This window comes from Sipha flava, unplaced genomic scaffold, assembly GCF_003268045.1.
Source record: "Sipha flava isolate LNK unplaced genomic scaffold, YSA_version1 607_pilon_pilon, whole genome shotgun sequence".
Lineage (NCBI taxonomy): Eukaryota > Metazoa > Arthropoda > Insecta > Hemiptera > Aphididae > Sipha > Sipha flava.
Window position 1 is genome coordinate 119,717 of NW_020273584.1, and position 14,575 is coordinate 134,291.

Genomic DNA, 14,575 nt, shown 5'->3' on the forward strand with positions numbered 1-14,575 from the left:
TTTTTATAGATACCACTACGTCTACGTTATTTGTAGGTTTCGATTCTTTTCCCACAAATTCATCTGCATCTTCTTTTTTTATAGATACCACTACATCAACGTTATTTGTAGGTTTCAATTCTTTTCCATCAGATTCATCTGCATCTTCTTTTTTTATAGATACCACTACGTCTACGTTATTTGTAGGTTTCGATTCATTTTTTATTGCTACTTCTTCTGTTTGATATTCAAGCTTAATTTCCGCAACATTAACTTCCATTTTATGATTGTGATATTTGCTTTGATATAATTGTATTAAAAAGTATTGTAAGCAAATATTGGCAATCAGTTGTTTACTTCTTCTCAATCTACGTAAAAAATTCAAAAAATACCAAGTGTTAATTTTATAACCAAACTTTATGAATAGTTTTCAAATCGTTATCAATTTTGATGATAAGAATTCACGTGTTTGATTTGGTAACTGTTTTTATGTACTGTCTATGGTTTACGTATAAATAATATTACCCCAATTCCTATTTTGTAGATTAGAAAGAAGTCACACTTTTTTAACTACGTTGTATTTCATAATTGCCTTAATAAAAACATTTTAAATAATTCATTCACTATGCCACAGGGAAAATTTAAAAATAAATCACAAGTTTCATTTACAAAGAAAAAGAAGCACGAAACAAATAAAAGTAGAAAAGGTAATTTAATCATGTAACTGTAAAAAGTTTATATATAATTAACATGTAATGCTGACAGAGCTAAAAGGTAAGTAAAATTTCAAGTATGATCGTTTAAGGCACAGAAAATAAATTCTATTGTATAGGTTAGGTTTGGTTTTACTGGACCATTGAAATATAATACAAATACTGTTTTGGCTCAAAATGTTAAAGCTTAATGAATAAACAAAAAAACTAGCAGCTCTTTCTCGTCCAAATGCAGAAACTTTCTATTGTATTTTCCTTGTTATGAACCATCTAGTTAACTCCTTTATTATTTTACATACAATAGGTGTATTGGCTTAAGTTTAAATTGTTGGTACAAATACATTATCATAGCACATTTAAAATATATAGTTAAGTAAATAAGTTATAATATTTAACTAGTTGTAATTTAATTCACTTTGTATTTACCTGACAATGAATTTTTAATTCAAAACTGGTAACACTTTACAAATTAATAACACTCCAGGTTAAGCATTTATTTATTTATTGTTAAATGTTGGTGTTATTATACTTGATTCTTAATTGTTTATTATTTCATTATTTGTTTACATTTTATTTCATAGCATGCCCAATGCCTTCAAAAAAACACAAGTATGAAGAAGGTCAACGTATCAAACGCATGATCAGTAAAAATGTTAACAAATTGGCTGAAGATGAATTAAGAGCATTGGCTTCGGATAACAAGAAAGTATTTTTATCAAAGAAGAAAAAACAAATCGCACAAACAGTTGCAACCCCAGCCACCAAACCTAAACCAGTTAAAGTTACGCCAAAATAAATGTATAATATGTATAGTATAATTTAATATGAATATAATTAAGAAACCAATTCAATTTTGCAATCTTCGTCAATATTTCCTTCATTTTTTGTGAAGTTAATTAGTGTATTTATTGAACATTAAAATACATTAAATTATTGTTGAAATATTTTTAGTTACAATAATTATAGAAATCCTTATTTCTCCAAATGTAATCAAATCATAATAACTTCATTCGCATTGAAAAAAAAAATTGATTTTATAACTATTTAATTAATATCAAAAATAAATTATTTATCCACTTTACAATAAGTTAAACTAACTATTTAATTTATCTTATTAATTTCATGTTGTCCATTTATTTTTAATCATTTATATATTCAAAATTATAATAAATCTGTTTCATTAAAAAAAACTAATATATATAAACCTATTATAAGTATCATTAGTTGAGTGTGGATAAATAATTATGGTATTTATTGTAAATTATGAAAATCTCATTATTTTGTATTGCATTTATCTGTATAAATATAAAAATATGAAGAATTATAAGTTTAAGAAACTGCTAAGCTAAATATTGTGACTGTACCTAATTTGTTGATTCCCTTAGGTATATTTGCTTTTATTAAAATATTTTATCCCCATAAATTTATAATATTGAAGTATACACTCTGTCATGCTGAGGAATAACATTCATAAATGTTTTTTTTTGCAACATCAACCGAAAAAAACGAAAAGAAAGCTCATAGTCACACAGTTTAGTGTGCACCTAGAAAATAACGAACGTGTTTATTTTATAAAAAACAATTTCCAAGAGCGACTATCTTTCCCTCCAAATACGACACCACAATGAATTTTCAAGAAATTTGGGTTAACAAAAATATAAAATAATAAACATTAAATTACTTTTTGAAAAAAAAAAAATTAAAGGTAGTCACGATCGACTCGAACTCATATCGCAATCGACCTTTTGGCCGATTATGCTCTACTGTTTGCGTAAACCTTTACATGGATAACACAAATAAAAAATACCCCACGTGTAATAGTTTGAATGCTTGAAAATACTTCTATAATATAATATTATTATATAATAATTATAATATTATTATCTATGCTGTTAAAATATTGTTCATTAAAAGCTAAGGCAGTGAGGAAACATGAATATAATATCAATAAAAATAATTTCAAGGAATAAATAACACACTATAAATTATTACATATTCGATATTGTGCATTGGCATTTATGTCAAATTGAGTTCGAATGGACAGCGCATAAACCATGTACATTATTATTGTTATACTTGAGCTCGAGTTCACCATTGATCCGATGATTTAGTCGCATGTATGACGGAAAAAAATAATGCGATGTTGCTGCTGAAACCAATGTCCAATGTTAGCATTATGTGGTTGTGAGTTACCCTCCGATAATGAGTTCACACCGGACTCGTTTCTCAAATGTTATGTACCATTCTTACACAACGGATAGCAGATGTCTATACCTATCGATTGATACTCCTATCAGACCGATTGGTCGAGTTTTCGATTTTTGGCGAGTTTTTGAAAAATAACCTCTACCGCTAGGCATCACACGGCAAAATAAGTACCTCCGGTAATGAGTTCACACCGGACTCGTTTCTCAAATGTTATGTACCATACTTTTACAACGGATAGCAGATATCTATATCTATCGTTTGATACCCTTTTCATCACCCCAAGTCAAAACCATGATTTTGTACGATTTTTCGAACCTAGGCGTATTAGTTTTTACACAAGATTAAGCATGCATTCCATTGGTAAATCATACACTTATCTCCTGGATGGCCTTAATTTGGATTTTCTCTTACCACATTCAAATCACCTTATTTATAATCAGGCGTTTTGTCTTAACACGCATTTTGTCTAAACCCGCGTTTTGTCTTAACACGTATTTTGTCTTAACCCGCATTTTGTTTTAACCCGCGTTTTGTCTTAACACGTATTTTGTCTTAACCCGCGTTTTGTCTTAACCCGCGTTTCAACATTAACCCGCGTTTTGTCATACATGTATTATTAATCATACATAAGGTGATCATATATAATTTTCTAGTCAAAATGAAACAAAAAAAGTATTCAACATATTGATTATAAACTATTTTTATTTAACAATTGTTAACAAAATTACGTACTGGTATACGTTATGGTTTTAAGGAACGAAAAAATGTAATCAATTAATCACACTTATTAATAAGTAACTCATTTTTAGTAATATATATAAAAAAAATGGAAATAGCATCTACGTAAAGAAAGCAGTCAATGATCACTGTAATACTGAAATAATGAACTATGAAAAATAATTTCGTAATTTTGTGTTAGCGCTGATATTACGGTGCTTATACAGTGTGTAAACGCTAACTGAGAACACTCACTTTGAGTAGAGACCTGTGATTTGACTTCTGATTTTTTGTTGATTTTTATAATTTAAAAATGTGTATTTTTACGAGTTTCAAATTTTTTAACTTAAATATACACGCGCATGCGAAGTACAACTTTTTTTTCTTAAATGGCAACCACCTATTTTAACAACTAATTATTTTTTGCCTATTTTTTTAATGAATTTTGGTAGTTAAACCAACTTTCTAAGTCCAAAATTGACCAAGTTACAGAAATTTAACCAAAAAAACTATAAAATGTGCTTGATTTTAAATTTTTTCGGCTGTAACTGAAAATAATTATTCTAGAATTGTTAAGGCTTGATATTTTCACTCTTATTTATTAAAATGATATTTACACGTTATTATAATTTTATCTACTGCATAATTTTCACTTTAATTTGGGTATGTATTATAACTTATAGCAGAAAAAACGTAAATAAGTAGGCATGTTGTTTATTTCGTGAAATTTAATGGATCTATTGGAATTTATCAATAACTAACAATAAGTTTAATTTTTATTCAAGTTACAAGTTTATTTATTTATTGATTAATTTAACGTATAAATTGTTCAAATTGTTGTCCTTTGTGAACAAAATATGATTCAGCGCTGCATAATTCTTGTTGCATTCTTTGTTGCAGTAGTAATTTTTTCATCATGTTAAAAAATAATATTTTCTATTATAGCTTAAGAAATATCATCGAGCATCATCGGTAATTAATTTAATAAAAAATTATAATATCGTCTATCGTTGAGAGTTCCATCATAAAAAAAAGGACTAAGCAATTTACTACCAATTAAACCACACCAAACATTAGTTCCCCAAACACTTTGGTTATTGGTTTCAAATGTCCAATGTGGATTTTGATCGTCCCAGTAACGGCTATTTTTTTTATTAATAACAACATTATTAGTAAATTTAGATTCATAATATTGAATTTAAAATAAATAGATTTTCGTCTATAGCGGTCATAAACCACGCAACTAAAGTAAGTCTGCGATCTGCATCACCCTGACGTAAATTCTGAACTAAATCAGGTCAGGTATAAAATGTACAGAAATTAAGTATAATTTGTTTATTATGTAATAGATATGTATTGTTAATTATTATAATATATATATATATATATTTATATATATATATATATATATATATATATATATATATATATATATTTATGTAAACCACAATGAATAGAGTATTGATATGTATTATATTGTTTTCCACTTCATCCACAAACAATCAAATTTTTATTTTTGCCCTTGGTGACACTGGGCAAAGAATTGCTCTTTTTCAATTCGATCACGCCACTTTTGGAACCTTTTATGTCATGAAATAACCTATAAAATGTTAAATTTTTTTTGGTAACTCAATTCGAGTAAAAAGACAAATGTTTTAGTTTTACTTACTTTTGATTAATGCCAAAACCGTTAATATTCAACAGCTTACAATTTTTCGAGATATTAATGAATTTAGTAACAAATTCTATTAAATATGGGACTTCAAGAATGATATCTCCCTATAAATGAAAGTTATCACTTTATAATATTTAAAACATTATTTTTCGTTTGGTTATATAAGCAGTCAAAAATATATTTATTTACTTTGTTGTGTGGATATTGAGACGATATTTTGATGAGTAAAAAGTTATCCATCCCCGAAGTGACTTCCAATTTTTTTATAAAATTCAACGGTATCTTTTCTTTGGGTTTTAATTTGTTTTTGAGTATTTTGTTTAAACACAATGATTTATTTGTTAGTATCAAAAGTCTAGTTCTTTGTTTGTATCCTTTCCTATCAAATTTTATCACTTTGACGCCGTACTAAAAAAAAATTATTGTAATACATTTATTAACTATTTGTATAGGTGCATATTTTTAAATTTTAATTATTTTTATGTTTAAAATAAATAGGTTTATAATTCTTACGATGTATTTTTCGTTTAAAGTGCGCATAAATGACATTTTCATATATTTCTCTATAGAATCCAACCGTTCGTTTGAAAACAAGCCACGTAAATAACATTCGTAATTACATTTTTTGTCTGAAATCAATTCCAAATGTTATTGAACTCAATTAGATGGAGTCGTCAAGGGTACATTTTACAATAGTTTTAATTACCTTTGAAAAGATATTCAGCAAGTATTTGAAGTTCTAACTGTTTTTTACGTTTTAGATCCTGAGAAATTTGAATTCTTTTATTCTTCCAAATCACGTGTATTTTTTTCAGTTTATTAGTTGCCTGAAAATAATATATTGATGTATAATATAATTATTTTACATTGTATATTAAATAAATATTATACAATCTATTTTGAGAACAGGTTTTAACTACATTTTAACTGATAAACTATAATTTTAATGTAAATCCATACAGTCTGCAGACTTATTATAATTTACAGTTTATTGCAATAGCACCACTCTATTTACCTAGTCGGTCCAAACTGACTTATTGCAATGGTAAAAGTTAATCAATCAGAAACCAAAACCGATAATTATAATCTATAAAAGAGATACATATTAGTTGTAACATTTTAGTATGAACAATATACCAATATATGATTATTAAAGTTCTGAGCTAAATTATGTTAAAATCCAAGTCCTAGAAATAAACTGTTAATGTTAGTTATAAACAACGTTACTTATTTTTCATTTAGACAAAACTATTACATTTACGATTTTTTAAATAATAAGCAAAAAACGGTTTATGTACAGTATTGTATTGAAATTGTACCTACCTATCATTTATAAATAATATAATAATCTAATATAATAATTATAATCCACATTTTATTTTTAAAGGATCCTATCTCTGCTAACCCTTATTTTTTATAATTTAAGTAACTATAATACAATAATATAAATAATAACAATTTTTTGTTTGTGTATACATTTTCAGTAACTATATTATATTTATAATTAGAGTTGACTTATTTTATTAACTGCATAATAAGTAAAACTATATCATAAAATAATATAAAAAATACATCGTCATATTACATCATCACCCATTACTTTTATTTATAAAAAAAAAAACACGAAACATATATTTAAATCTGTACAAAACTTACTTTTAGAAACATTTTTTTATGCCATCCACTAGGTAATACCTGTAAGTTTGGCAATGGATGCAAGGTAAAGTTGCGTACGATTTGTCTTCGAGTATTCACTATAAACGTTGGCTTAAAAGGAAGCTCTTCTTTCGACATAATTTTAGTTTAAAAATAATAGTGAACAAAAAATCTACTGAACTTCTTGACTTACAGAACAAATCGTAAAATTAATGTAAGGACAAACCGCACACGAATATACGACACGAGTAAAGAACAATAATATTTAATTTATCATAACGTATAGTGATGGGTACTATCGAACTACTCGATAGTAGTTCACTATCTATACGATATTCCTTCCACAACTAAACGATTAATTAGAGTATTCGAGGATGGTCACAATCTATTCGATAGTTTTAAAATTATTTTAATATTTTTTATTCAAATAATTTAATCTAATAGTTCGAATAGTTATTAAATAGTTTTTAATAGTTAAAAGTTTATTAGTTTTTTAAAACTATTAAACAATATTTGTAACACTTGTAACTTATTAATTTGTTATCATACGAGTGCTCGATATACTATTATATACTATTATACATTATTATTTTCTACTATTATATAGTTTGTTTATTATTAGTAGAATATTTATTCTTCAATTTATTATTTATCCATGGAAGGAATCACATCGGATTTAAATAAATTTGGTTGCTTAACTTTGACTTCAGCCCGAATGGTTCAGCTCACGTAAAATGGTTTATAGTATGTTTTACATTTGTAAGACGGATACAAAGCAAGTTAGGTTACGTCCTCTTAACTCTTGAGAATTTAAATATTCGAATAGTATGTAAAAATAAAACCATTCGTTAGTATTATTTGAATAATCCGCCAAACTAAAAAAAATAACTATTCGATGGTTTTTATTGAAAAACCACTAATTGGTTTTATTAAAAACATTTGAATATATATTCGACAGTTTATTCAAATTATCGAATACTATTCGATAGTATCCATCACTAGTAACGTATACATACCACTATGCCACATGTTTAATCAGCTATTTTATAATGCGTTGCAAACCGTTGCACAGAAAATGTATTGATATGCCCTCTTCAACTAATTTGACCTCATCCGAATTAGTTCGTTTTAAAACTTAAATCGAAACGTGTGATGCAAACAAATAATACTCTAGAATTTAGGTGCCCAGATCCCTAAATTGAATTAAAACTCTATTATACTTGATTTTATAAACTTGATTATCATATACTTGAGCAAAACAATTAACGATTTCTAGATTTTAATTTATATTGCCTTTATAACATTTATAATATTAGAATACTATGATCAATTGTTATAATATACGTTGAAATAATATTTTTTCAAAAACATCATTAAACATAATGTAAGTGATTCGCAGTTTTTAATTATAATTTTTTTGTCTTGAATTACAGCTAAAGTGTAAAGAATTGCAGTCCTTGTTAATTTATTATTTTATTTATAAGGTCAAACCACTATATAAAACGTTATATAACAAGCGTGAATAAAACATAATAAGTTACTCTAAACCAAATAAATCATAAAAATATAAATTATTATTATACTTGTAACAATAGTACCTATTTGATGCAAGCGACGATTAAAATAATGGACTTTATTCAGATTTATCAATAGAACATTAAAAATTAATTATTATCAGTAGGTAGTTAGTGAATAATGTACCTAATTATTATGAAGAGAGAGCAGGGGTTAAGGAAACCTTAACATTTTTAAAGCTTCATGTATAGATGAAGTTACTTTTAAACATAAGAGTTCTTTGCTATAAGTGAACCATAGCTAATTAAAACACGTCATTATCACATTCTAAAAACTACTTTAAGGTGCGTCTCAACCAGTCAAGATAATCATCTGCATTGTCAATATCAGTAACCAACTTATATATATATTCGATAATATTGTTCATAAATTTTAAGTGTCAAATGTTAAAGGATTTAAAAAATGTAGTTAGTTTTTGTTTATTATATACAATTTTTTGTTTATCTTTATTACCTTATAATAAATTAATAGAAGAAATTACAATAAATATGTCAAAGGTTACCCATGGGCTACGTTCCACAGATAACTGTAGGTACAGATGTTCAATGTAAATGTGTCAATATGTTCACAGTATATTTGTATAAACATAATAATTCATACATTTACAAGTACAATTCATAACCTGTACTATAAATCCATATACATATAAAATAATAGGCCTTTTTTATGTTCCAATGTTCTGACGACACTATTGAACTTTTTCTAATTATTCCATCATGTCGCCCGATTTTTCATTTTTTTATCTGAGGGGGAAGAGAGAGTCTATTGTATTTAAAAGTCACAATTTTTTAGTGTTTTATTTAAATAATTAAACGATTTTTTTTAACAAAGTTGTATCAAGTACTTCCCCAAGTTATATTTTATATTCCATTATGTTAATTACACATATTTATACATAAAAGAAGAAATTCTGATTGATTCATAGTCAACGCACAGCCTAAATTATGATAGCTAGCGTTTTGAGTATGTTTATACTATAGTCTAGGTGTGCATTAAGAAAGGATTTTAATAATTTTGATTTTAAAGGATATAAATAGACAAAAACCCAAAATTTAAGTAACTTCATTTTTTTAGATTTTATTTATTGTAGCTGTCGTCTTGCGGCTCTATGTCATTACATTTAACGTCTGGCTCTATCTTGATGACGTGTACGCTTCTATGTCAATGTAGCGTTTCTATTTTAATCAAATAATACAATTTTTTATTATTAGAGTAAAATTGAATTCTTACATTTGTATAAATATATATTAATGTAATACAAGTAGTTAAATAAAACAATCATTAAAATCACTACAAAAAATTTTACTTTTGACTGTGAAAGTTAATAAATAATATTAATTAATTAATCGTTTCGATGTATCTATATTGTAAAATTCCATTACGCTACCATGACCATCCTTACAAACTAATAAACACCGTGAAGGTGTATAAATAAGGTAAGAAAATTTAAAACCGATTTATTTTGATTACATAGTTAGAGTTATAGCAGCGATACAAATATTTTTAAATGTTAGTAGGATGAATAAGTCGGTTTTGGGCATCCTCCCCCTTGAAAAATCCTCCCAGACAACCCGCAATATACTAATAAATCAACTTATGCCCTTTATAATGCAACTTTCAACATAGTCAAACCTAACGAAAACCGTTGCCTTCCCATTAAAATTCAACACTCAACACATTATAACATATATATAATATATATTGATTTTTTTTTAAAAAAAATTACTCAAATCAACCATCAACCTTATGGTTGTAATTTTAGTAATTTAATTTTGATCAAAGATCAAAAAACTGTATTTTTAAGTTTTGATGGTGTGCAACTGTAACGGGGAACGATCATTTTCAAAAATGATGTTAATAAAAACCGACTACGAACTTCAATGATATAAAGTCGGTTATCAGGCCTTGCGCTGTTAAATTGACTTACTACAGCCACTGGATTTTTCACAAGTTGTTGGAAAATTTGCAACGACGAAATGTCACAGTTATCATTTAACAACAATTATTATACATTGTATAGACTATACTATACTATAATAGGATTTTAAATTTATGTTAAAATAAATTTTATAAATATTTTTGTCATAATCATCACAGAAATCAAAGTTAAAGATGTTTTTACAATTATAAAATATTTGTAGTACAAACGTATCGGCTAGAAATTGTATAAGTATATTATTAATTATGATTTGTAAATGATTAATTTTATACATACTACTTATTAAATGATTCATTTATAATTACTTTTATATTTACTGAAATTACTTGAATTTTGGCGTACACCTATAAAATATAGCAGAGAAGAGTCTTATGCGTATTTAATATTTATGCCCATTTTAGGAGGCATTTTAGGGGGAATTTTTGAAATTTTGAGTTTTTTTAAATTTTTATTTTTTTTTCCTAGTCTCTGCCAATAAAAAGCCGAATCTAAATATTTGTCAAGTTTCATAAATTAGTTGGATTGAATGTTTTTTTCATTTTTCGTCAAATCGACTACTTTTGCACCTTTATAACTGAGAGTTATTAGCAGAATCTTCGTTCTTGTCTTACTTGATCGCTGTAGACATAGGTATTAAGAAGTTAGAAAAATATTTGCATTTATATTGCCCCTCCGGTCTCCATGAATGCCGCTTAACCTCATCTAGTTGCACCGAATTTAATAAGCAGAGCTCATAACTTATAGCTCTAAAAAAATAAGTTATAAGCGCTAAAATATGCTCTTACAAATATTTATATAAGCACTTAAATATGCACTAAAAATACAAAAATATGTGAAAAAAATAAACTATGTATAAAAAAAATGTTAAACTTTTATTAATAAAATGTTGAGGCGTCGCTATATGATACAAATAATTATATAATTTAAAACAAAAGAAAAATTAGTTAATTAACATAAATTAATTACAAGTATAAAAATTAATAATTCTATAATTAGGTACTTCAGGGCCGGCGAAAGCTATGAGCGACCCGGGCGATTGCCCCGAGTGCCAGCATGAAAGGGGCGCCAAACTGAAAATTGTTTTCATCTAATTTATCTTTTAATACACATTAACGATCTACAGGAAGTAAGAATATAACAGTTGTGCTTTCTACTTTATATAGGTACTGCATTTATACAGTGCTGGTTTTGATTTAAAAATAATGCATGGAAACATACCACCGTATTTGTCTGAGTAAATAAATAGATGGTCTTAATATTTATTTTCATAAAATATTTACTCATTTACAAATAAATTCATATAACTAGACGATTACGTAAAAAACGCGGCGGTAAAACCGTTTGGACCTTACGGCGAATATACCGCGGTGTGTGGCGTAAATCCAGGGGTGTAGCTAGGATATTTTTTTTAGGTAGGCCCACTATAAAACTTCTACTCACCGATGGAAATGGGAATTTTTCCGATTTTTTTTATTAGCCTACCACAATTTCAAAGTTGTCAGTGATTCTTATTTATTTGTCAATTCTTATAAATAATTGAATAATAAATAACTTAAAACAAATTGAACGAAAAAATAAATAGATAGTTTCAAAAGGTTTAACTTTTATTTAAGTACCTAAATATAAGAATTTTATGAAATACAACTATAAATATTAATTAATATACGCATTTTTAATTTATTCTCTAAGTAAAAATTCTAATCTTCTTGACAGCAAATTCGTCAATAACAGCTGATGGGTTATCCAAAAATTGTTCACTTATTTCCCTTCTAAATATTATTGGTTTTTTTCTAGAAAAATTCTGGATAGGCCAGGGCTTACCAGGCCTACCTATTGGCTACGCCCCTACGTAAATCAAAAAGACACAGTTGCCCGACACACACGTACAATTTATTGTTTTCGACGAGCTCTTGCTACGTACGATCTGCTGTGTAATGTCAAATGTTTAAACCAGTGGTTCTCAAACTGTGGTATGCGTACCCCTAGGGGGTACTTGACATTTTTTAAGGGGTACGAGTCTGGCCAACAAACTTTTAAATTTAAATAGTGGAAAAAACTCCAAAATTTAAGTTAACATTTGCGAATTTCAGGCTTAAAATGATACTGTAACTAACCGTTTAATTCATCATTGATTAAACGCGTCTGCTGTTATACAAAGTACACAGTCATATATGTTAAAATTATATTGGCACGACATTAAGCTATGCTAGGGTTGCCAATCGTACTACATTGGATAGGACTGTCCAACATTTGTTTGATTTGTCCTACGTTCAACAATGCTATAAACTTTTTATATGACTATTTTCGTTTTACAAAAATACCTATTTATATTTCATTATTATTATTCTTTTAATTTTATCAATTTATTGTTTAATTAAGGTGGTAAACATCCAAGTGTCGTAATTAATAAGCTAATTTAATAAAATGTAATAGATGCTTTTGTTAGTTATCATTATAAAAGTATATACTGTCGGTTGCAGCATTTTTTACGAAACTATGCAGTACCATAGCTATTAGAGGAATAGGCCATGCCCCCTCCACCATAAGCCGTATTATTTATACATATAATCAGTACAAATAACCATTGTGGTGGTCTTTTTATTTTTTATTTTGCATTATGTGTGTGTCTTTAAATTTTTAATATATATTTTATTTTACCAACTAAGAAGGGATACATAAAAAGTTTATTAAAGTGTTTATAAAAGTTTGAGAATCCCTGGTTTAAACTCACGAGTTACAGTTAACAGGTAATCAATATTCATATTTTTTGTTTAGTTAATTTCTACATAATATTTTGGTTTCTTTTTAGGTAGTTATTTACAATGAACTCCATTCTCTGATTGTCTTAATAAATAAGTTGTTAGTGAAACACAGTATTCCTACATTGTAGGCAGTGGTGGCATGAAATAATATATTCCCCGAAAAAACTTTCAAAAAGTAAAAAACGCTAAGCTCAAAATTAGAACTATTATATTCTTGCAACGAAAAAACAAAAACCTGTCCAAAAAATGCGTTGATATAATACTAAGTTATTATACTAAATATGTACTTATTTTATTTAAGTTCACTAAAAAACTTTATTTTACTTCTACTTAAATTAAGTGGGTTGGGGGAGGGGTTTCAAGGGCGCCAAAACATGGTTTCGCCCAAGGCGTTAATACTTCTAGCGCCAGCCCTGAGGTACTTGTTATTAAAAATGTTTCAAATGTTACGAAACCGAAAAAGACTTAAAAAAGCAAAATAGCAAATAACAAATTTCTAATTATGCAAGAATGAATCTCCAAAATAGTACTTATACTTTGAAATATGCAAAAATATGCAACATATAATTTCGTATTTAGCTTCTTAGTTATCTGAAACAAATGTATAGCTCACATCGGTATTTCTAGGACCTCTCAAAAATAATATGTAAATGCTATAAGTTATGAACTCCTATAATAACCATTGTACGATTGACCGTTGTTACATTTTACGTTTCAGTGAAACTGACGTCCGACAGGTTCAATCGTAAATCAATCGTAACATGTAAGGTTCGACTTGTTGGACGTAGGGAGCCGGGGAGAATAATCCGCGTATTATATATGCTATTGAAACTGGGTTAACGACAATAATTTCCGTGCAGTGGTCGCCGTACACCGCCATCTGCGAATTCGCAGATAAAAAAAATTGCAGAATTTAATTAGTTTATAAAAAGATTTGCAATTAAATTATGTTAAAAATATTAAATTATATATGAAGTATAATTGATTTTCCAACAAAAGGGTTTTTCTTGTTCGTTGTTTTATGGAGATGTGTTAAATAATTTAAGTCTCTCCAGAATATTCACTACGAGCCGCTACTGTTGATATAATAATTATAATGTAAATAAACGGTTTTTATACGAATCTATGGGCGGCATGAGATCGCGATAATCACAGATATAAATATAAATATGTGATTTATTATATTTATATATATCACGATTATAGATGGGAATTCTATCTTTATTCGTGGTTTATAGCCTGTGACAACAATTCCTTTTTATCAGCAAATACAAGGTAAAAATAACATTACGTTCAAAAATATTTCTCCGAGCGTCGCCGACCAGTTTTATTGTGTTTTTATCAATCGACT

The 14,575-nt window shown here is 27.3% G+C and overlaps 3 protein-coding genes across 3 annotated transcripts in view; 1 reads left to right on the forward strand and 2 right to left on the reverse strand.

The window, feature by feature from the left end:
• The window catches only part of LOC112691370 (tRNA (uracil-5-)-methyltransferase homolog A-like), a 4,555-nt gene extending 4,175 nt beyond the window's left edge, over positions 1 to 380 (reverse strand). Inside the window, 1 exon segment of the mRNA XM_025565606.1 lies at positions 1 to 380. This exon segment is cut by the window's left edge and continues 5 nt beyond it. Coding sequence (XP_025421391.1) covers positions 1 to 259 — 259 coding nt within the window. The 5' untranslated portion in view covers positions 260 to 380.
• Positions 381 to 467: 87 nt separating this feature from the next.
• On the forward strand, positions 468 to 1,634 carry LOC112691369. Its single transcript, XM_025565604.1, has 2 exons — positions 468 to 686; positions 1,274 to 1,634. Exons 1-2 carry the CDS (start codon positions 605 to 607, stop codon positions 1,486 to 1,488), a joined length of 297 nt encoding a protein of 98 aa, XP_025421389.1. The 5' UTR covers positions 468 to 604; the 3' UTR covers positions 1,489 to 1,634.
• Positions 1,635 to 5,071: 3,437 nt separating this feature from the next.
• On the reverse strand, positions 5,072 to 7,212 carry LOC112691368 (myosin-IB-like). Its single transcript, XM_025565603.1, has 6 exons — positions 6,949 to 7,212; positions 5,999 to 6,119; positions 5,806 to 5,921; positions 5,482 to 5,700; positions 5,287 to 5,396; positions 5,072 to 5,217 (listed from the first exon to the last, which is right to left on the reverse strand). Exons 1-6 carry the CDS (start codon positions 7,084 to 7,086, stop codon positions 5,106 to 5,108), a joined length of 816 nt encoding a protein of 271 aa, XP_025421388.1. The 5' UTR covers positions 7,087 to 7,212; the 3' UTR covers positions 5,072 to 5,105.
• Positions 7,213 to 14,575: the final 7,363 nt, after the last annotated feature.